This window comes from Acanthochromis polyacanthus, chromosome 18, assembly GCF_021347895.1.
Source record: "Acanthochromis polyacanthus isolate Apoly-LR-REF ecotype Palm Island chromosome 18, KAUST_Apoly_ChrSc, whole genome shotgun sequence".
NCBI lineage: Eukaryota > Metazoa > Chordata > Actinopteri > Pomacentridae > Acanthochromis > Acanthochromis polyacanthus.
This window is the reverse complement of record NC_067130.1, coordinates 22,946,759-22,971,763: the sequence shown is the minus strand read 5'-3', so window position 1 is coordinate 22,971,763 and position 25,005 is coordinate 22,946,759. Positions and strand designations below refer to the sequence as shown.

The 25,005-nt window shown below is 38.8% G+C and overlaps 1 protein-coding gene across 1 annotated transcript; it reads right to left on the bottom strand.

The window, feature by feature from the left end:
• Positions 1–2,617: 2,617 nt before the first annotated feature.
• Positions 2,618–17,797, bottom strand: nadk2 (NAD kinase 2, mitochondrial). Its single transcript, XM_022222201.2, is given in 13 exon segments — positions 2,618–2,789; positions 2,863–2,986; positions 3,073–3,126; positions 3,229–3,284; positions 7,669–7,723; positions 7,726–7,763; positions 7,966–8,059; positions 8,261–8,400; positions 15,162–15,245; positions 15,378–15,459; positions 17,107–17,195; positions 17,304–17,392; positions 17,492–17,797. Coding segments are annotated over 13 exon segments (1,308 nt in total). The 5' UTR covers positions 17,723–17,797.
• Positions 17,798–25,005: the final 7,208 nt, after the last annotated feature.

Sequence of the window (25,005 nt, the reverse complement as noted above, 5' to 3'; positions counted from 1 at the left end):
TGCTGGTTCTATAGTAAAATGGTCTTTGTCAAAGTACAGTATAAATGATACATTTTAGATCTTGAATGTGCCAATATATAACCAGCATTGGCTGTTGCTGGTGGAGGTGGAGCTAGTTCACTTTAGAACTAGGCAGGTCAGTCCTCCAAAGAGTGACAGGACAAATCAGAGAGGTGGTGAGATAATGGGAGAGGGACCAAGTAATGTCTAAATGACTGTATTTGAAATGAATTAAACACTGTCACTCAAAGTTTCAAAAATATTTGTCTACATCATGATACTATAGAAGGTAATTTCATTAAAACACTGATTGTACATTTGTTTAAAAATGAGTCAGTAATTTGGATAATCAACAAATCTGCCCACTAAAAAACATTTAACAGCACATTACTGATCAATCGTTTAAAGATACAGTATAATGAAGTTAAATAACTACACAAAAGCTTTTCTGTTTCATACCACTTTATCCATTTCCAAACAAAACACATCCTAACACAGTGTTTCCATGAGGATCCTTGCCTTTGGCACGCTGCATGACAATTTCCTAATCAGTTTGTGATATAAACCACAAAAAGAACACCTCTGGCCACATGTCCAGGTCAGGAGGCGTTATAAGATACATCGCTATTTTTTTACTGATGGAGTCGAATTATAAAAATATACAAAAGATCTCCTCGATTTTCATTATACATTGAAATCATTACAACCGCTCCACTGTGCTCATCAATCTGTCCAGAATTTCAGAATCTGTGAACAGCATTGTGCAAGCATTTAGTGTTGTTACAGGCTGAACATGTGTTTCAGTCAATACAGTTTAAACTCTGCAGTTTGGCATGTCTGCCTCAGGCACATGCTGTTATTTCAGTAGCACTTCCAGAGCTCATTTTCCTGCCTTCTGACAAGACATACATTTGACCAAAATGCATGGAGGAAAATGCTCTTTCAAACATGGAGTTCTTTTCTTAGTGCATTTGATTGTTTTCACTCTAACTTTATTTTTGTACTCCGAAATTGTAATTATTGCGTAAGCAGCTAGAAAAAAAAACTATGTTCCAAAAATATCTATACTCACAACAACAAGCTCTAACAGTGGCTGTGTTTTCATATACCATATAAATTTAAATCTGCTGTACTGTCAGCACAAAGTCTGTTGACAGTCCGGATTTATTTTTCAGTGTTAATGAATCCCATGTGCAGACCCAAACAAACAATGATTGTATCTTGCTAATGGGTGCTGTGTATGTCTCAAAGGCTTGTCCACAACTGTTAAAACATGTCAGTGAATGTTCATCACTACTATGAACACACGCACTGTACTTTATTTTGACTCAACCCCACATACACTATCCTGCTGCCACAAATACTCACTATAGCGTCCAGTGCAGATTTATCTACCGCTATAAAAAGTCTCCAATAAATTCACTTTTTCTTCCTGTTTGAGTAATGTTTGATAAAACAGGGACAAGCTAATTAAGGAACTATATAACTGTGAGCTGTACTTGATGCCGAGTCATTGGGATCGGTTGACAACAAAGTAAATATATATGATACAGAATAACTTCAATGCTATCCTTCAACAGTCAATTAGTGGAAACTGGTATGAAACCACATCACAATCTGGGGTCATATTTGCAAACACTCTCAGGCTACAAGTTAGCTTCACAGTTGCTGAGATAAGAGAAATTTCTAAAACAGTCTTGTTAGTTCAAACTTTGACAAGAATTTCAAAGGTCTTTAAAGTAGCTCCAAAATCCAAGGAAGTTACAGGCAACACTGGACTTCTGTACTAGAACCGGCTCATAGTGATGCGCTGGCAGTAATGATTCTTATTTCATCAGGATTGAATCAGCTCACTGATAAGATGGAAAAAAAAACAAAAAAAACTCAAAAACACAGGTGGTGACACATTAAACTCTCCTACATGACATGGCAAAAATACAGTTTACAACCTCATTAAACTGAAATATTTCAGCTGGCACAGAATTATTCATCAAACCAAAAATGCTCTTAAAATCCATCTTTGCCTGATAGTTTAATAAACAACCATAAATCTTAACTCTTGGATTCACTGGGTAATCAAACCTTATTTCTGTAGTTGGAAGATAAGATCCTTTGTGAACACAGCTGCTAATGCACAGACAGACATGCATCTTCGTCAAGGCCATGTAGAAGTTGATTGACAGGATGACAAAAGTCACTGCTCCAATGAAAATGTGAAATAGATACATATTTACAACAATCAATGTTGCCTTCTATTAACAAAAGCCCTCTGTATCACTGATCTGTTCTCTCTGCTCGAGCATAGATGTTTCCTGTGAACTTAATGCAGTGACAGGTAGTTTCTGGTGACACTTTAAATCCTGTCTCACAGTATCTACAGCACAAAATGGATTTTAACATGGCATCGCTTAGTGGTGTACTGTGGCATGGAGGAAAAAAGCAAAGAAAAACAATCTAAAATAGGAAAAAAATATTTGGGGAAAAAAAACAAAGTTAACAAAAGCAAAAATAATACTTTTACCAGGTATAAAAAACTAGGCCCGCCTGTGTAGGTTAAAAGCAGGGGGTCCCTTTGACCACATCCTTTTTGGAACCACTGTTGGCTCGGCAGAGGAAATCAGTCAGGTGTTCCTAGCTCTGCGATTTGTATGCAGGTTTCCAGAACGACTGTCCGGAGTTGGTCCTCCTCGCACATGCTGATAGTGGCAATGGCACCATCATTAAACTCAAAGGAGGTACCGCCGTCCACCACCATGCAGGCATCCCAACACCGAGAGCGGACACACACCCTGAAGGAGCAGAGGCAAAAGTGTTACATTTTTATGTAAAGAGTCCCTTATTAGACTGAATAGCATTACTGACTTGCTGGCAAAGCCTCTCTGCCGACTGCTGGAGAAGACTCTGTTGACGATGGGCTCCCTGACACTGTAGAACAAGCGGCTGTCATCTGGACTGAACACTAGAGACTCGTTGTATTTGTCTGTAACTGAACACACACAGACCCACTGCAACATTAAAAAAAAGGCCTAAAAATATACGTCCATAACACTGACAGAAGGATTATAGGCTCACCCTTCTCAATAAATTCTCGGTTAAGTGGGATATCAAGACCTGCTTGAGACTTTCCTGAGGACAGAAAGAAAAATAAGCTCAGTGAAGTCAGGTGACGTGATTTGATTATCTTTATTCCACACAAATTTTAGCATCAAAACATGCACATGTACTCACCAATTTTAAGAACCTCTTCCACAGCTTGTTCAGCAAGTTTGTTGATGTTGTAGGACCTGCAGACAGCAAGACCAAAAAGTCATGAGAGAAATGAGAGGACTAAGACAGGATTTAGCACATGGGATGTCTTATTACTATGAAATGTGGCTAATCAGCACTGAGAGGTCTTAAGAGTTGTAATGATTTCAGTTGGTGGCATTTAAGATTAATTTGTTGTACTGATTTAGTTTGTATTTAAACTAAATCCATTTTTTTTTATTTTGAAAAGGTGAGCTTTGTGGATTCGGGAAGAAGACTAACAGCTAGTTAGCATACTTAGCTGGTTGGTGGTTTGAAAAAGACCACCCCCTCACTCCCTTTCTTCCTGTCCTGAGCAAAAGGCTAGGAATATGCAGAACTTGAAGCATACAACAGGACAAGCCTGCGAAAACAGTGTTGTGTGGAATCGGTTGAGTCTTTGTGTGCACCAGCACCAGATGTTTTTCACCCCACACAGAGAATAGACAGCAAGTCATGAGGACATTCACTGAATTTGACAAAAACCCATACTGGATTAGATAAGATCTACTGTATTCATCCTGCCAGTGTAAAGCATTGCTTTCATGTATATCCACAAATTACTGTGGTACATACTGGCTGCCTGCACAACACCAGATAAAAAGTTTTTTTTTTTTTTAAATACAATGGAAATAAGGATCGCTTGTTGGTTGTAGTGACCAGACAAAAAAAACACTTCCTCACTGTTGCAATCAATTTTGAGAATTTTGGATACAAAATAAATACCAACTTAAGAGTAACGTACAACAACAATTCAATCCTAGTATATGCAAATGACGAATTGTAACTGTCTGTCAATCAAAACAACCAGACACTGCCCATATAGCCTCATTCACTACTCCACTCTCCGAAAATCTGTTCAAAACACATTTTCACCAATAACTAAATGTATTCATTTTTAAGTTATGGCCAAAAATGTCTTTTGTGCGGTCACAGTGACCTTTGATCTCAACCACCAAAAACTAATCAGCTCATCTGTAAGTCCAAATGAAATCTGTACCAAGTTGAAGAAGAAGAAGTCTCTTTGCAGTTGCTTTCTGTTCTATTGATCCACACAAGATGATGTGGGCACCAGGGTTACTTATGACTAATATTAGATTTCTAAGCCTGTAGTTTTAAATGATGAACCTTAGCCTAAAACTCACAAAAATAACGTTTTTGTTCGTACATTGAAAAAACCTCCCGCACCTGAAGTAATTTACTATTTAAACAACGAAAAATGACGCCCGTAAACCAAAAAAAAAGCCTCACATTGCTAAGATAGTAAATTAAATCATAGAATTTCTGTAAACCAATTTTATTATTAAAATTAACCAGTACACTGGCAGAAGAAGTTAGAAATATTATAATATTATTAAAGATCTGCAGCAAAAGTCTCAAATTTCTGAATTAGTGTTGATAAATTTACAGTTCAGATATTTGTCAGTTTTGCAAGTGGCGTGGATCTGCTCCATCAGCTTTACACCTCTCTCAGCCACTATGTTGGAGCGAGGCACATCAAGCAGTGATGGTTCCTTTACCCAATGAGTGGTGAAGCATTTCACAGCTTTGGAGCACTTAAGTTGTGGACAGCCGAGAATAGTTCATCATAAACATTCTGCGAATAGTGCTGATTAGAAAACCAGACCTGTGCCCATGTGGTTGCAATGAAAGTGCAAGTGAGTTTCAAGTTCTCTCCACTTGGAAGGAGGAAAAAGGCAATTAATGCAAAAGTTCCTCTTGAATTCCATCTAGCACTGTGAAGTGAAGGCAGTTTGCACCATTTAATTTGAGGCCATTTTTCTTCTTTTTGGTAAAGCTTGTATGCTTCACAGAGTTCAAGAGGAACTTGAAATCATCCTTCCATCCAGGATTCTCACTCTTAGGCATAATTGCTATACCAGAATATGCCTTTGATGATCATCATAATCTGCCAAAATCTCATTGATGAACTTGTAGTTTATATCAGGTGAACAAGATTTTGTTGGAAAATAGAAATCTAATGCGTGACGCAGTATAAGATCCAGGACATGGTGTTGACAACCAATGAACTGAGGTTCTGGGAGTCCCCTTCTGGAGAAATTTTCTTTGAAGCCTAACAACAATACCACTTTTTTTTTTTACCAGTATTCACTGCTGTTGTGTCAGAGAGAATCATGCGAATGCTGTTCCATGCATTGTATTCATCAAGCAGGACTTGGAGTGGTGCAAAGATGTCATCTGCTGACCCACTTTTACAAGCCAAGATCCCAAGGTTTAGAGTTCTAGTTGAGTTCTTTAAACAGACAACCTGGTACTCTTTATTGTCAATTTTCTTGCTATCAAAATGCAAGCAAAAGTGCTCTTCTGAGATCATTTCTTTTAGCCGAGTCTTAAAGCTGCTGTCCGGGGTTTCCGTTTGTTTTCAATTTATGTATCATTTTTTAACAAAGCTTAAATGTGTTAGTCTAGTTCGATACTATAATATAAAGTTAGTATAACGCGATATGAAAATTTATTCCTGAGCTCCGCCTTCCTCTCATAGACCCCCATGTTATTCCAAAAAGCGCCGGTCGCTGCCGACCAATCAAGTTCGAGCTTCAGCTTTGTCATGCTGTCAATCAACGGTTACGCGCACAGCAAGCAAGCCCATGCAGAGGTGGGAGAGCTACGCACTACGCAACCGCGAGCACATTTGTTTTGCTTGTGGAGGAGAGAGCATCAGGGATCAGCAACTTCCAGAAAAGTTACCAATCCCACGGCTTGTCAGCCAAGACACTGCAGGACGTTTTTTGGCTCGGGGTGCTCGCGTCGCTCCCCGACCACGGTCTCCATAGCCCGCCTGACGGATTCGTTTAGATGCCCGACCTCTGGAGGAAGATGTTGGGGCGTCTGGGACATACTCTTCGTCAGAGGAGTCATGCAATTCTGAACTCTAGATAGAAATAAATAAACGGTGTAACACATATACACACGTAAATGCACTAAGTTTGATAACAACCGTCATCAAGAGGGATACACGAGTGTAATCACATATTGAAACTTTACTCGTTCGTCCTAGCAGATTCATGTTATTTTGGTATTAGGACAAGTTAGACTCAATACAGCATTCTAACGTAATTCCTTTATCATTTACTAAATGTACTAAATGTAGAAGAGTGGAAAACAGCAAAACAGGCAAGATGCTGCAGCACTCCGGGCACTCCTCTCATGTACTGCGCGCGTGCACAAATAAAGGGGCGAAATCAGAGGGGGGGCGGTGGGACCAACAGTGTTTTGGGAGACACTGCGATTCAAACTCCGGACAGCAGCTTTTACTTCTGTTGCATTCTCTATCATTCGACGCCAAACTCCTGATTGTGATGGTGTTGGCACATCTATCCCTTCTTCTGACAAACTTTGCAGAATATTTGATGTTTTTCTGGATGACAGAGAATGCTTGACTGCCAGTTTAGCAGCAGACGTTGTTGAGTGACGTCTTTTACGTTTGACTGGGGCTTCTTCTGGAATTGCCTCAGGATCAGATTCACTGCTGCTGTTGCCCTCCTCATCACAACTTGACTCTGATGTAAACACTTGGCTTGCAGACTCTGCAGAGCAGTCACTCAGTTCAGGTACGTGTCGTGAACGTTTTGAAGGATGGATTGTTGACATGGGTGCCACCTTCTTAGTTGTGTACCCTACTTGGCCAAAAGTGAGGTGATGTTGGGTGCGGGAGGTTTTTTCAAAAAATGAATGTATGAATAAAAGCTCACCAAATGCAACATCAGGAAAGTAGAAATTTTGAAAAAATGTCAGAGTCATAACCCTAGTGGGCACACTGGGTAGTGTTTTGAAAGCAAACTAGTCCACTACCAGAAGAAGAAACAGTCAGTGAGCTGAGCTGTTAGTTCTGCAGACAGCAGATATTTATTGTAAACATACCACAGACAGATGGTACTTTTTGACATACCTGACACCAGGTGATCAAGAAAAAGGTCATGGGGCCGTGAAGATCAACTGATTTCAGCCTTTTTGTAGATTACGTGAAAATTCAGAGGATGTATGCATTGTACATCTTCTATGCAAGGCTGACATTCAGGCCTGATGATGGCATGAGAGGAAAGCTTAAAGTTTTTTGATGTCTCAAATTTCACATTGTTAGTTCTCCTCCTGGTGAGGTTTAAGATGTTCAATTGTATGCAATTAATGTCACTTCAGCCCGTTAGCCTGCAAGGCCTCCTTTTCCTCTTGCATCAGACTAAAGCTGACTGAACTCAGTCTTGTTCCTAGTGATGTTTGAATAGCTGCAATACTGTTACATTGTTAAGGGCGTTCGTCCTGAGTCATATCCAAAGTTCACTATTGATTCTCTTTGGAGAATCTGTGCATCAGGCACTAGTTAAGCATTTTATATTTAGAAAGTTGATTATACTTGTGCCTTACCAGGCTTTGGATCCCGTTCCTGTGCAAATACTGAGTCCTGAACTCTTCTGTTTTCCCAAGGGCCATCATCGACCGAGATCTCATAGTAGGAAGCCCTATGGAGCAAGAGGTTAACATGGGGATTGAAGGATTTTAACTTCACCCTGTGGTGGACAGAGATTTTCCCTGATGAGTGTTGGAGAAACGAGCAGGGCGGTGGTGAAGGGGCTGTGGATTAATGCGGGTCACAACATGCACCAGGACAATTGTACGCACATTAATATGAACTTCAAGCATAAGGTTAGATAACTGAGGTACCTGGAAGACAGAGATTCTCCGATGAAGATTTCATTCAAGCTTCTAATAGGGAGTAGACTAGGCTTGATGAAACTCTCCCGTAGTGTTCCTGTCCCTGAAAAATGTCACTGAATTAGGAGAATGACAGCAGCCACGGGAAACCATCAGCAATGATCAAAATTGTAATCAGAGAAAATATCACCCCACTTTAGTCAATTTAACATATTTTAACTTGTGCAGAAACGACACAGAAGAGCAGACAGGACGACACAGACAGACAAACTGAGACAGGCACACAAGCTGGGTGATGTCGTACTCCGCTGGCTTTCCATGGTGGTGATGCGGTGAGCTTGGCTGTGCTGCTCCAGGCTCAGCTGCTGTTCGTGCAGGTCCACGGGAGTGGGATTTATTCCTGTGCCCTCTAAATGCAGACGGATCCTCTGACGCCACAGCCATCTAAACACAGCACAGAAATGTTAGGAGACAAAATCATTCATCTCAAAGCAATACTAGGTTTAAAGTAAACTGGTTTTGGGAATGTTTCTTCAAAAAGAAGAATATACATTTCTTTGAATGGGACACTACCATTTAATTGGTGTTCATTAACATGTAAATAAAATACATAAAACACTTTACAGCACTGGCAACACCACTATTTTCTCAAACCTTAAACAGCTTCTTCATGTTTTTTTTAACCCTCTAAAATGCAAAACTTGCATAAAGTTTGAATGGCATGTTGTTGAAAGAGAAGAAAAAAATCCTGAAAAGAATTTCTCCATTCAGTCACAAACTACTACACCAGGAAAAAAAAAAATCATTGGATTTTCACTGAACTAATGTTATGAAATTATAATGATGATGCTCTTTAAGATTTCAAACTACTGTAAACTCACATAACCCAGTGTACCCAGCAAATTTCCATGATTAATTTTGCCATGAAAATATAACAAGTTGGTCGTGCAAGCAGCCGGTCGAAACTGGCTGCTCAGAAACTGATAACACCAACGTAACTTGTTTATGTGCCTGCTCAAAAGCTAAACTGTTTCCACCTATAGTCAGTCGCTTGTTCAGACTGTGCTCTGTTCAAGTGATTCCTTGCTCAAGTAAAACTTTGACTTGAGAGACAACTCTGAGTATTAATTTGGAGAAGTCAGGACTCCACTGAAGAATTTTCTTGACAATTATTTACAAGGTGAAATTCTGCTGAGAAATAAACCACATCCAAGAATGAAATTGTGGTACGTCATCAAAATCACTTTATAGTTGCCAGATTCTGCAACAAATTTAACATTCTGCTATAATAATGTTTATAGAAAAAGTTAAAGGGAGATTGGAAAAAAATTAATTATGTAGGGGCAGTTTTCCTAGATTTGAGAAAAGCATTCGATGTTGTAAATCATAGTGTGCTTCTGTCAAGGCTGCAAACATTTAATTTCTCTGACCATGCCCTGAAATGGATGGCATCATATTTATCGAACAGAAGGCAGGCCACAGTGGTCAATGGGAAGAGATCGTCTTATTTGGATTGTCCACTAGGTGTCCCTCAAGGATCTATTTTGGGGCCTGTTTTGTTTTCACTTTATATAAATGATCTACCAGATGTCTGTCAGGGTGTGGACATACAGTTATACGCTGACAACGCGGTGATTTATACAAGTGCAAAGACACCGGAGGAAGCAGCCCAAACTTTAACATCAGCTTTAACCTTAATTCAGAATTGGTTGACCAGCTCCTGTTTACAGCTAAATACACAAAAAACAATCTGCATGTTTTTTTTCCAAAAAAGAGCCACCAACATTGCTTGTTCAAATGTATATTTTGGAAATCAGGAGCTGCAATTAGTAAATGATTTCAAATATTTAGGAGTGTTACTAGATTCTACACTCTCATTTAAGAATCATGTCAAATGATATCTAGAATTATTAGGTATAATGTGTCTAACTTTAACCAAATAAGACGATCTATTAGTGACCAAGCTGCTATGATATATTTGCACTGTATGATCTTTTCCCACGTAAGTTACTGTATAACAATTTGGTCTTTGACAGGAGTAACGATTTTAGAACCAATTAAAAGGCTTTATAAAAAAGCATTAAAAATCTTAGATTAAAAAAAAACAACCTTTCACTTACCATTACTGTAACATTCTCCCAAAATATAATTTGTTAACCTTTGAAAACTTTATAAAATTTAAAAATCTGTTTTATTTATAAAACCTTACACAGGCTGACTCCACCTCCCCTCAAAAGTTACATAAAATATAGAAGTTCCTCAATTACCACTCGAGCCGTAAGCAGAGGTGACTGTGAGGCTCCACAGAGAAAAACTGTCATTGGTCGAAATGTTCTGTCTTACAAAGGCAGCGTACAGTGGAACAGTCTGCCAATGACAGTGAGGGAGATCCCCACCTTTACAGCTTTTAAAATTAAACTAAAAGATTGGCTTAGGTTAACCCAAACCTGTGAGCATAATTAATGTAAAATAATAAATGCACCTTAGAGTAATATGCAATGCTCTATAGCACTTTAGGGCAATGTGCAATGAACTATGGCACCTTAGAGCAATGTGCAATGAACTATGGCACTTCATGGGAAGTATTTTTTTTATTATACTGTATATTTTTATAAACCAATTTAAATAATTTATATTTAGTAGTATGTACACCACTAAATGCACCTTAGGGCAAGTGTGCAATGCATCAAAAAACTTTTAAAAAAGTCCATTTATTGTGATATTTTGCATTGTTTGGGTGACTTTGCGGGGATCCTTTGATCTTCTATGGAGTCTTGTGGATGTAAATTGTCCTTGTGTCTTGTCCTCACTGTGTCTGTCCTACATATTGTCTTTCTTTATTGTTATTGTGATTTGTGATTCCTCTGTCCTCTTTTGTCCTATTATATTTGTGAACTTTTTATTGCATGTTTTATGTGACACATTACATCAACCTGGCAGGGAAAATAGATGGAAATTAGCATTTGGCTATAATCTGGCATATTTACACTTGTGTTCATTAATATGTACTGTCCCTATGAAATAGATAAATAAATAAATAAATAAGTACAGTGGATTACCAATCAAATGTTAACTTGGAACAGTTAATACTAGTGCATAGCCTCCCACAAAGACATAAATATGACAAGTTGTGACAGATAGTGGTCTGGCTAGTTTTGGCTGCATGTCACACCCTGCAGCTGGCTGTCCACAAAAAGCACAGTAGTATGTTGGATGTGGTAGCTCACAGATAATCATACACTACTTATGCCTGCAGGCTGTGCAGATTCAGCAAAGAATTAAACCAACAAGACTACAGCCAGATGGTGGCACTCAGGGGAATAGTATATTCTACATAATGAAAAAAATTCTAAAGCACAGTATTTCATTGCTGCCATCACTTCCATCACCTTAATTTTTAAATAGAAGCTGCAGCAGACCACTGCACATGCTGAATGTTTTCATTAAATTTCTCGCATTAGTTTAGACACTTGTGTGTAATTTTTGGATATGTCCTTATTTATTTGTTATCTTTCTTCCTGCTGGAGCCTTTTGTCAGGTCATTATTGTAAATGAGAAATTGTTCTCAACTGAGCATACCTGATAAAAAAAGAAAAAAATGCTACACATAGACTATGACCTACTCACAACCCTCACCATGTACCAGTGAAGTTCAGTTGAATTTTTTTTTTTTAACAATTTTCTCCCCACTTGAACAGCTGACAAGAGAAATTAGCTCAAATGCATTCACTGCTGACGTTATCCCCGCATTGAGAGCGTGAGATGTCTTTTAAGCAACAACATTGACACGGACATTGCATTAAAACAAAGATCACGTCATTGGAGAATGTCAAGTAACACTTCAATCAAACTGAGTCGGACCCCATTTTCTGCATTGCAATTTCACTAGATCCCAAATTTAAAGGGGAAATCGCGCGAGAGCTCGCGCCAAAACCGGTGTTTTGGCGCGAGCTCTCGCGCGATTTCGGAACAAGATTTGCGTTCTAGCGTCCTGAGATTTGGATACAGACCACAACAAAGAGCAATCGCCAGGTAATGTGGAAGTTTTCGTTCACTTCTCATCTCTAGTATGTTGTGGGACACTCGTTCAGACTATCTGAGCCGGTCAGTGTGGGGCAAAAAGCACGTTAGGGCGGACTTTGACGCGGGGGGGCCAGCTGCCCCATACTTTTCGCTAACCGAGCTGCTAGCTGAGCTGCTAAGCTGCCTGCCTGGCTAAATACTGGAACTACGTCAAAAATTCATTTCTCCATCACTCACATGTATGAAATTATATATGGAAACAGACCCCAGGTTGAAAAAAAACGAAGTTCCCCTTTAAGAACCTATACTTTGACTTTTGAACATTCCTGTTGCCATCTGAAATACACGAGGGCTTGATCACCCACAGAGCAGGAAGACAAACAGACATCACAGGGCAGAGTCTGCATGACATGTTTGATGAGATTCTGAAGCAAAGTGACCAGAAAGGCCAAGTACGAGGGCATCACAGCAATTGGATTGTGTCTTTGCAGGGGTCCCCATTGCAGAAAGGAGACCACACTCAAACAGGATAAATAAACTCCTCCATTTCCAGCAATGGCACAAATACATAGATTATGTATCAACATGGTCAATAAGCAGCTGTTCGGCTCTGGATCTCACTCACAGATTAGAATAGGAAAAAAGAAAACTACAAGGCAGAGATGCTTTTGTATGTAAAGAAAAAGCTGCATTTTACTCAGAGATAGGATTTGAGGTACTAGTGATATTTTTATCAACAATAAGGCTTTTCACAAGAGGCCATTTTAACTTTATAAAGAGACCAATGTTTTAGTCTATTTTTAAATACCATCACAAAACGATTCTTGTTGGGTTATGCAAGTACTGAAAAACATTTTCACTTTCAAAGCCGAGTTGAAAGGCTTTTGAAGCATTTCTTTTTGCACAAAAATCACATTTGTCATATGAAAGCTAACGGCTGATCCCCACAGCTGAGGTCTAAAAAGTTGAGAGCAGCTTGGGGGAAGGTGAAATTGCTCCTCTCCCCCACCTAAACAAGAAGGATACTGATTACATTCTGGCGCCCTTGGAACAATAACAAAACTCCTCTGGAAGTTTTCATGGCCAACAGATAGCTCTCCTAAACCTTTTTTCCCAAGTTCCTTGTCAAATTGAATTTCCCAACTTTGGAGATTTTATTTGATATAATGAACCTTTTTTTTTTCCCTTTTACCCTCTGCTATCCCTACCCAGATCTCAAATGTCTTTGGTTTTCCTGTTCCTCAAGACAGGCCCGAGCTGCCTTTGGCAGCTCAAATGAAATTTAATTGTATATGAAAGTGTGCAATGACAATAAAGGTTTGATTGATTGAAAGACACTTTTAGTACAAGAATTTATCCTAAATTTACACTCAACAAAAATATAAACGCAACACTTTTGATTTTGCTCCCATTTGTTATGAGATGAACTCAAAGATGTAAAACTTTTTCCACATACACAATATCACTATTTCTCTCAAATATTGTTCACAAGTCTGTCTAAATCTGTGATAGTGAGCACTTCTCCTTTGCTGAGATAATCCATCCCACCTTACAGGTGTGCCATATCAAGATGCTGATTAGACACCATAATTAGTGCATAGGTGTGCCTTAGACTGCCCACAGTAAAAGGCCACTCTGAAAGGTGCAGTTTTATCACACAGCACAATGCCACAGATGTGGCAAGATTTGAGGGAGCGTGCAATTGGCATGCTGACAGCAGGAATGTCAACCACATTTTTAGATCTTTGAGTTAATTTCATAAAAAATGGGAGCAAAAACAAAAGTGTTGCGTTTATTTTTTTGTTGAGTGTATATGACTGCATTTTTGCTCATGCAAAGACAGTGTAAAGAAGTCCTCAGAGCCTTAAAACATTTCAGCTATTTTTTGTATAATGAAGATTTCCTTGTTTGTTTCCCTGACACAAAAAAGTAAAAAGTTAAATGTAATCTTGATATCAAATTTTTATTCAGATATTTACTTAAACAATAACACATCTTTTATCCTGAAAACCATCATATTAAGTCTTATTTGGGTCTTTTACAAAACAAACTCGCAGTTTGATTAAAGCATCCTGTGCAGCAGCTTTCAAATGAACCTCACAACACACTGTCCTGTGGTAGCAGGTAGGTCATCTTCACAGGACAGTAACTGGATTTAGGATGTCCCACTGAGACTGAGGACACAGCTTTGCGGTTTTAGACACCATGTGACTTTTTTCCAGACAACATAGATTTAAACTTGTGTTTAACTCCAAGCTAATGACAGCCAACAGCTTCAAAGTGTTTACAAGATTACAGTTAAGATGTCAACATATCTCACCTGTAGGTTGTAATAAACTAAGCAATACAGATCACGATAAATTTTTTGTTTTAGTCAATAATGATAATTATTTGTCATTTGTAGTGACCTACTTTCAATTTTAAAAAAAGGTTTGTTTTCAACTGAACCACTTTAACTGTTTAATCTAATGTCAGCACAAGAACGAAAAACACATACATTTAGAAATATTAATAAAAACAGGAATGATTTCACCTTGATATAGATTAAATGAAATAGCAAGTAGAACCCAGAGGCACACGGAAGGGCGACTGATGTTAAGCTGCTGCACCATGCTGAAATTAAAGTTCAGAGTGAACAGAGACCCTCTACCAGCCTCTGCACAAAACCCAACATGAAGTCCATCAGCCCTTGGAGCGTGCTACTGGGAGTGTATCGCTTAGGTTGAGGTAATGGTGAACACAGGGTCCTAGCTGTCCTGGACTGCAAAGCCTATCCCACAAAAACAACCATTAGTTCCTGTAAACTGCAACTTACACCAGGTAACAGGTAAGACAAGGCCTCGGCAGCCACAGACTAGCGTGTCTTAGAAGACCTTCACGGAGGCCACAGAGAGTAATGGAGGGGCTTCATTATATGGTAGGCTGTTCTTGAATTTTCATGGTAGTTTCCAGATGATGCACTCAGACGAAACTATTGAACATATTGACAGCAAAATTTCTTCATGTCATTGATGAAGTGTGCCACTGGTACATACAGCTATCATTTTATCACTGGAAATATAATAAGCTATAAAAACGAAATATGGAAGTTAAGCGACAACGCACCCACAAGGGGACAGGCCTACATGTTCCCCAGAAGGAAAGCATGACAGCTTCGAAACTATTCATGAGTAAATACATACCTAAACTCACCACGACAGAGTTTGTCCAGTGCCTCTGGAAAGGCACGAGTGTAGCGTACAGGCAGACACAGATGTCCTTCTGACCTTTGGTGAGAGGAAACATTTAAATTTAATTCAGCTGAAGATACTCTCAAAATATCAGTGTTTATGAATGAGATCTCAACCCAACATTTATGCTTTATTAATTTAACTTTTCCAAAATGCTCAGTGTTTTACCTCTCAGGGTCTGTGTTTACTCCAACAACTGGTTTGTCCTTGCTTAAAACCTTACTGGCAACAAGTAGCATTGTTCCATCACCTAACAAAACAAACTGCAGTTAGAGAACTTGTATTGTGTACTTGCATCTGTTGTCTGATTGCCTTTGTTCACTTGACTTTTTGCCCCCCTGGCTTGAATAAGTTAAAATCCTGCCCATTCTTTACATCGTGCCTGGACACAAAAGTTGAAGGCCAAGGAAGATTCTCCGATTCAGTGTTTATTTATTTGAGCAAATGGTAGTTATAATAATTGCAGAGGTTTGCGATTACGAAGCTGGGGCCTCATTTATAAAACATTGCGTAGGATCCATACTAAAGTTTGCGTACGCCGAAAATACGAAAAGGGCGTATGCCCTTCGCCCCTGATTTATAAAACTGTGCGTAAGCACAGCTGCATGCAATTTCTTGATAAATCACACACCAGCTGGAAGATTGCACAGGTGGATCCACCTCACATTCCGCCCACAACACACCCACATTTTACCATGAATGGTCAATGCAAAGTAACTCATGAATGTATCTGTATATAAATAAGCTGCGGGATCCACGGCATTTCACGCAGCGCCGGCCGGCAGTCTTTTCACTGCTGTGCGTCAGGATGAATGAATCATGTGTTGACCCAGGCCACCCTGCCACTAAATTTGCTATGATCATGTCCGATGTACAAATAATTTTTAAACTGATTGAATGTGTATTTTTTCGGTTCACATAGACAAATTCATTTTCACTCGGGGGTTGTGGTGTGAAGCATGTGTGCCTGCGTGCCTGTACAGGGCTGATTAATGGTTGGACGCTCATCCCATTCGGCGGCATATGGATAAATAAACAAAACTCTATTTTTTTTGCCTTTTTACTGTGATAGTTGCAGTGAAGAGTGACAGGAAATGGGGAGAAGAGTAGGGGGAAGACATGCCGCAGGCAGGAATTGAACCCGGGCCACTGCGTCGGAGACCACCCCTGCAAATGGGTCTTCTGCTTTCCCCGATGAGCCATACCGGCACCGGGTGATTAGTAAACAAAATTATTTAATAAAGATCACGCACAGGCCCCAGATGTGGACCGGCCCTTCGGTCAAACGACCAAATGAAATAACGTTCAATCCGCTCCTGTTAATATATGAACATAGTTCTGCAAATACAGTCGTCGGCCGAATGACGCACTATATGAACATCTACAACAATGAGGGTTTATGATTATTCGGCTCTACAAGTCTAATATGTGATAACAATAAAGGTTTGAGATCAATCTGGTTTCAATTCGCCACTTCACCCTCCGGCACTGCCGTTCCCTTTGTCTCCAAAATGTGCTTAAGCAAGCATCAAAGTTGGCGCACCGGTGCGCACAGTCTCACGCCAAGTTTGTTTTAGAAATCACAGCGTACGCCACTTTCTACGCAAAGTTTGTGATTTACGCCCTGTTTTGTGCGTAAGGAAGCATCAAGAATCAAGGTTGGCGCACCGGTGCGCACATTCTCAGGCCAAGTTTGTTTTTATAAATCACAACCTTTGCGTAGAAAGTGGCGTACGCCACTTTCTAGCCCTGTTTTGTGCGTACGCAAGCTTTATAAATGAGGCCCCTGGACTTTCCAATGTACTACCTACACATTTGTAATTAATCAGTGTCACAAGCAGAAGAGGCTGCAGCACAAGAATAATTCAAAAGCTAATAAATAATTTGAAATTCCTACCTCCAGCAGAGATTATGGCATTTGCCCATCGCACCACCTCCTCATTGTATTCTCCTCTCTTTACTACTCGTACATCAATACCTTCTTTCCTGTAAACACATAACGTAAGCATACAAACAGGGTCAGAGCAGCAAAATACAAACCTTCTCTTTTTGCCCATGTAAATACTGTGAAAATGTTTTAGAGTCATGTCTTACCGCAGGCTCTTTACAATGTGTTCCACATTGTTGGTATGAATATTGTGTCTTTCTAGAAGGCCGCTGTAACTGGAGCCCTTCATAGCAAGCTGCAAACATAGACACCGAAAACCTCAAAAACTGAGCTGGCAGGATGTTTTTGTCTTGGGGGGGTCACATGCACACCTGACAGTGAAATGCAGTCTTACCAGCTGTTTCAGATCTTCTTCAGAAAGTCCTGCATAGCGATACCGCTGCTGCTCAAACTCATACCGTGTCGTCTTTGTAACCACTGCTACTTTCTCCGGCCTGAATCCAGCTTTGGCCTTTGATGAAGCATTGCAAACTGAGGTGCGGAGGGGACGAAGTGAGCTTCCATACAGCAGGCTGACAGCCCGACTCCCAAGGCACCACACGTTCACCGCTGAGCGGCGAGCCATTTTTGTAAGTGGACACACGACCAGAAACTTAAACGTAACTCCAAATGCAAGTGTCGAGTGGGGGTCGTGGTGTTTACAATACTGACATATTGGGTCCTCTCATTCTTCTGGCAAGATGTAGTTATTGTTCATTCACAGCCATGAAGTGGACCGCAAACCCAGCTGTCTGAGAAGGTCACCAGACTCTCCCCTCGCTGCGGGTGACCCGGTTAACTTCACTTCACACGAGCTCCTTCGGCTCCGTGACACCACAGCGGGAACAGCCGTTAGCTAGTTTGGTATTAAACTAGTTATCATGTATAGAGTCCGTATTTGGCAGGTTAGAAGCTAGCATTACGTGATCAGCTGAGCTTCAAAGGCTAAAAGTAGCTAGCAGCTTTCTGACAGTTTGTAAGGCAACATATCACGTACTTCGACTGGGTTTCTTCTCACCAAGCTGCTCCTCTGCAGCCGAGCCGCTCCCTTCAGCGCCTGAAACCTTTTTAAACACGAGCTAAGACACAAGAACAGGTGAAGAATAAACGACAACACAGGAGAACAATAGCGGCGGCACGCACCATGCAGCCTGGCACGTACTTAAGTTGTACTTACGCTACGTAGCGTTTAACCTGATTGGCTGCGTGAGCGCCAAGTGGCAGCAACGCACAGTGACGTTTTGTTTTGACTGCCGCTATGCTGCTCGTGCGAGAAGGGGGCTGAATCCCAAACCGCCCCCAACACACTATCCCTACCATAGATATATACAAACACAGTGTTTGTATGGCTGAATCCCAAACCGCCCCCTACACACTCCCCCTCCACTACCGAGTGTCACTCCAAAAGAAGTCACACTCGCAGCTGTGGTGGGCACCTATTACTGAAGGGGGAGGGTATAAATACCATAGATATATACAAACGCTAGATGTCTCAAGGCGAAGTCGGCGGCGTCGTCACTTGGCGGCCATCTTAGGACAGGGGACTGCTCTGGCGCACTGTACTGTAGTCAATGGTAAGGTGGATGATTTCCTCACTTTAACACTCATAACTCGCTCAATTCTTGATTGATTTACAAACGGTTTAGTTTATTACAAGCCTTATTAACGTGGCTATGATTCAGGCTCAATTCTGAAATCGCAGCTTTTCGTTTTGAAAAATGCAGCATAGTTGTGTGTCTTTTCTGCCTGGCTACTCACATTGAAGATGGTGTTACTCACAATCTGATTTTCAATTATTAGGTTTTCCTGAGACCAACGTTTTTTGAGAACCTAATCTTTAGGCGAAATTACATTCTTTGTGGTTGTGGTTGTATTTATTTGCTTGTTAAGAGACTTTGATTGAGACCTTAGACTTATTGTTTGTATACATCTATGCCTGGATTAGTTAGCCTGCAGCCGAAATGCATTGTGGGTAATGTAGGCACCAGGTTCATGAAAAGAAAAGACAACATCTCTGTTTGTTGTGCATTGATTTTGGTTGAGCTTTGTTTTTGTCTGTGCATTAGAAAGCTGATAGTAATAAAGAAGTGCAATGCTAAATAATAAAATTATATTTACATCCATTTATGCTGAAAAAGATATGTGTTCATTATTATATGAATTCAATGGTTTTAATTATTCTTATGTAAGCAGTAAAAGAAGTACATCTCTGACGTTTATAACAAACCAAGCTGTTCTAAAATCGGTTGAAAATTGAGCAATCGACAGTGATTTTAAAATCCATGCTCCATTGACTTCAATGTTATGAGTGATCGAGCAGCCCTGTCCCAAGATGGCCGCCATGTGGCGACGTCGCTCCCCATAGGCTGACAGCGATCATGAGCCATCTAGGGTTTGTATATATCTATGATAAATACGATCGGCAGGAATGGGACACCCTGAGAGGGAGCAGGAAGATGGCGGAGTGAGCGGCTGGACTTTTGCGGGAGCAGACAATTTTTAACCTGTCTTCTGTCCAAAGACTGTAAATCTTGACATATTTGGTACCAGGAGTTTCACAATTTTATAGACTCTTTCGTGGTGAGTTTTGTTTTAACTCATCTCTTCGTCCTGATCTCTATAAAAGCATTACTGAGAAAATGGCTAATGTTAGCCGAAGCCGAGTGCCCGTTGCTAGGATAACCGATCACAACTACATCAACAGCACCCCAATGGCCGCGAAAGAAGTTGAAGTTGAGCCTATGGAAGAAGGAAAACGTCCTAAACCCCGCCATGATCACACTCCCCTTGCCAGCCCGGATGCCAAAAAGACTAAAACAAAAGGTGACAAAGAAAAGGTAACTGAGGAAATAACTAATGCAACTCTACTTGAAGCTATCCAGTCCCTGGTTGACAGATTTGACAAGCAGGATGAGCGCTTGGCGGCACTCGAAGACAAACTCGAGGCGGTTAACAAATCTGTACACAAAACTCAAGAGGACATCGGGCATCTACAAGAGAGAATTGTGGATTTGCAACAAGAGAACGCGTCACTGAAGAAAATGTGCTTGGAACAAGCACGTTACAAAAGAAGATGGGATCTCAGGATCACTGGCCTCACTGAAAAAGAAAATGAAAACACAAGAGAGGTGGTGCTAGGGATCCTTACACGTGTGGTCCCGATGTCAATAGAGAAACTGCGCGACACAGTGGACACTGTTCATCGGATTGGAAGATTCAGCGCAGCAACCAACAGGATGCCGAGGCCAATCATCATCCATTTTGCAATGCGCACTGTCCGTGATGAGGTGTGGAAGAAATCCAAAGAGGCGAGAGTCTGCAGAGAGATGAACTTTCAGTTCAAGGAGGACTTTTGCAAGGAGGATCGGGAAGCTCGAGCCAAGCTATATCCTAAAGTCAAGGAAGCCAAAAGACTTGGGAAAAAAGCTTTTCTGAAAGAAGGGTATGCCGTTATTGAGGGCCAAATAGTTGAGCCCTAATAATTGTGTTCTCTTGAGCAAAGGATTTACAGGAAACTGGTTCTGAAAGTTTTCTCAATGTTGTCATTTGTTGAAATAGTAAAGCATTACAACTTAGTTTAAAACTGTTCACATTGTTATTTTGGTACCATATATTCTTGGACACAAATATAATGTTCCCGCTTTAGGTAGTGGTTATAATAGTACAATCTATTACAACAATCCAATTTAATCAAATTCTGATCTATCTTTTTCTTTTTTCCTATTTAGCTTTATTTGTTTTCTTTCTTTAATGTCTATTTCCTTATTATCTTTAAATGTTAGAGGTTTACAGAACAGCGTAAAACGCAAAGCTATTTTTCTATATTGTAAAGACCAAAAAGCAAATTGTCTATTTCTCCAAGAAACTCATTCACGTTCAAATGACGAAAAATTTTGGAAAAATCAATGGGGGGATTCTCTATTATTTTCACATGGGACTTCACACTCTGCAGGGGTCATGATCTTATTTAATAAATTTCCAGGCACCATTATTGATCACCAAAAAGATACTGACGGTCACTGGTTAATGGTAGTTGTAGAAGTAGAGAATGACAAACGATTTATTCTACTTTGTGTTTATGGATACAATGTTTTTACAACAAATAGAAATATGTATGCCACACTTTGTAACTCTGTAACAGAATGGAAAAACACCTTTAGAGCAGATAGTGTGATTATTGGCGGTGATTTTAATATAGCTCCAAATTCATGGTTGGATCGAATACCTCATCGTTATGCACAACCTACCTACTGTGACTCTATAAATGATCTATGTTCTAACCTAGACTTATGTGACTATTGGAGACTTATTAACCCTGGTAAAACACAATTTACATGGCTTAATTCAGCAGGCAATGGTCAATGTTCACGATTAGATTATTGGCTAATATCAAGAAATTTATGTAATAAGGTGACTGACTGCAATATTTCAGCATCCCCGCTTACAGACCATTGTATGGTAAACTTAAATTTGGTTCTATCTAAACCTCGTCATATATCTCAAAACACATGGAAGTTTAACAACACTTTGTTGAAGAATGAAGCCTTTTGTGACCAAATAAAATCAACCATTATGGAAATTGAACAATTGGACACAACCAATATATGCAAATGGGAATGGCTTAAGTTTCAGGCCAAACAAATTGCCATTGACACTGGGAAGAAAATTAATGCATCTAGAAAGCAAAAACAAAAGAAAATTATTAATAAAATCAACCTGTTATTACAAGATGACCAAAGAGCAGAAAATGAAGCACAACTTCGGCTATTACAATCTCAGCTAGATGACATATACTCACTGAAAGCCAATGGGGCATATATACGGTCAAGAGCTAACTGGATTGAACAAGGGGAAAAAAGCTCATCCTATTTCTTCAGCCTTGAAAAACATAGACAATCAAAAAAGAAGATTACAAAACTTAAAGTTAATGGTGTTGAAATAGATGATGATACTCTTATCTCAAAAGAAATATGGACGTTTTACAATCACTTATATCAGTCTGATTTTAAAAAGAATGAGTGTGAAAATATGTTTAGAGTAATTGAAGGTGATATTATAAAAGTAAGTGCTGATGATAATGATTTTCTTAACAAAGAAATAACCTTAAGTGAAATGGAGATAGCATTAAAACAAATGAAAAATGGAAAAGCACCAGGAATAGATGGCCTAACTGTTGAATTTTTCAAACATTTTTGGGAAAATATTAAATATCTTTTATATAAAGCATTTATGGAATGCATAAGTCAAGGTCAATTGTCCTCTACAATGAAAACTGGGCTAATTACTTTAATACCTAAACCAGACAAAAACCTGCATGTTTTAGACAACTGGAGGCCCATAACATTACTATGCATTGACTATAAGATACTTGCATTGACATTTGCAAACAGACTTAAAACAATTTTAAATAAAATTATTGGAGAATATCAATCGGCCTTCATTAAAGGGAGACATATCCATAACCACATAAGGTTGGTTGCAGATATGATAGATTACCAATCTTATATCCCGACTGAAAGCTTTATACTATTCTTAGATTTTTTTAAAGCATTTGACACGGTAGAACATGAATTTATTTTTTATACTCTAAAAAGAATAGGATTTGGAGAGAAATTTTGTAAAATTATAGAGCTATTTTACACAAATATAAACAGCTACATCTCTTTAAACCCTGGATTAACTCCACAAATCACAATAACTCGTGGTATAAGGCAAGGATGTTGTATTAGCCCTAGTTTATTCATTTTATGTACACAAATGCTGGCCTATTTAATCTTAAATCACTCTCCAATTGAAGGTATTAACTTTTTGGGTCATGAATTTAAAATCAGTCAATTCGCAGATGATACTGCAATCTTCCTAAAGGACAAAATTATGATCGAGAAAGCTATAGAAGTAATTTCAATATTTTCAAAAGCATCTGGATTATCTCTAAATTTGAAAAAGTGTGAATTGCTTCCCCTCTTTACATGTGCTGAGTCTAATCTTGAATCCATTCCTGTTAAAACAGAAGTTAAATACTTGGGTATAACACTAACAAAAGACAAAATTAAAAGACAGCAATGCAATATTGAAGCCAAAATTGATAAAATGGGGAAATCTTTGAATTACTGGCTATCACGAGATCTTTCAATATTAGGAAGAATTTTGCTCTCAAAAACAGAAGGTTTGTCTAAATTGATATATCCTTGCCAAGCTCTTTATATATCTCCCAAAATGATTAAAATGGTCAATACTAGTTTATTCAATTTTATTTGGAGAAACAAAACACATTATCTTAAAAAAACTCAGTTAATGAAAGACTATACCAATGGTGGATTGAAGGCAATAGAATTTGAAAGTTTTCTAGGAGTACTTAAGCTAAACTGGCTTAAAGCTTTTCTTGATAATTCTGATTCAATGTGGTTTCACATACCTAAATCTTTATTTCTCAAAGTAGGAGGGATTGAATTTTGATGAAATGTGACTTTGACATTACAAAACTACCACTCAAACTTTCTGACTTTCACAAACAAATTTTATCTTACTGGAAAATGATATTTACTCACAATTTCTCTCCACACAGATCCACCTTGTGGAATAACAGGACCATTACACGTAATAGGAAAACACTTTTTATCCAGGAATGGTTTGAGAAAAATATTCTATTTGTAACTGATTTAATGGATGATTCTGGTAATTTTCTGCAAAGCGATATATTTATGAGGAAATTTGACTTAACATGTTCTCCTGCGTTATCCCTCTGCATATGTCAATCAGTTCCAATCCCTCTTAAAAATATGATACAAAACACCATAAAAACAAATAGTGTAACCATCAGTTTACCAGAGCCGAAGATTAATGACGTGCCTCTAAATGATAAAAAATGTAATAAATTAGTGATGGGTAATTTATTGAAATCTAAATTATTTCATGAATTTACAATTCAATCTTCTATTAATGTCATTGAAAGTGAAACGAAAGTCGAAGGCAAATATTTCAAGTTTATCAAATGGCCAGTCTTGCCAAAAATAAAAGAGATGCAGTTCAAAATATTGAATAATTTTTACCCCTCAGCAGAAACTCTGAGGAGGAGATTTAAGTTTGAAGTAGAGTCTTGTGAATTTTGCAAAGAAAGTCCTGAAACATCTGAACATTTATTCTTTTCTTGCAATGTCACTTTTAAGTTTTGGCAAGACATTTCAGACTGGTTGCCGCTAGATACTTTGGACTCTTTCTCAAATATTCAAGTCTTAATATATATGGATGGTCCCAATAATATAGTTACCCAGGCACTAAATATAATTTTTCTTATGGGTAAATACCATATTCACAAATGTAAATGGAAAAACTGTAAACCTTCTGTGTCTTGTTTTAAGAATGAAATGAAAAGTTATTTAACCTCTTTAAATGTTATTTGTCAGAGTAACCATCGCTGGACTCCTGTGTTTGACACGCTAAATGAAATGTTAAACCTTAATTAACATATTTTATGGAATTTATATTCTACCATTGATGTGCTCAGCTTTTGCATTTATTCTGTTTTTATGACATTTCCTAAACTCTGTAAACCTCTGAAATGGATTTTTTTTTTTTTTTTTTTTTTTTTTTTTTTTTTTTTTTTAATATATGTATTTTATTTACTCCTGGAATAATCACCTCTGTCATTTTGAAATGAAATGTGTGTTTTAGAAGTGTCATCAGCTCTGTAAAAGTTCTGTAAATTGATGCTTTATGTTAATAATAATAAAAAAAAAAAAAAAAAAAAAAAAAAAAAAAGGAATGGGACACCCTGTTGCCTCACAGGAAAACGGAAGACGTCATCGCCATGGTAACAGAAAGACGCCTACTGTGCATGGCTGTAGCGCTGTGGCACAGGTTGCAACTAAC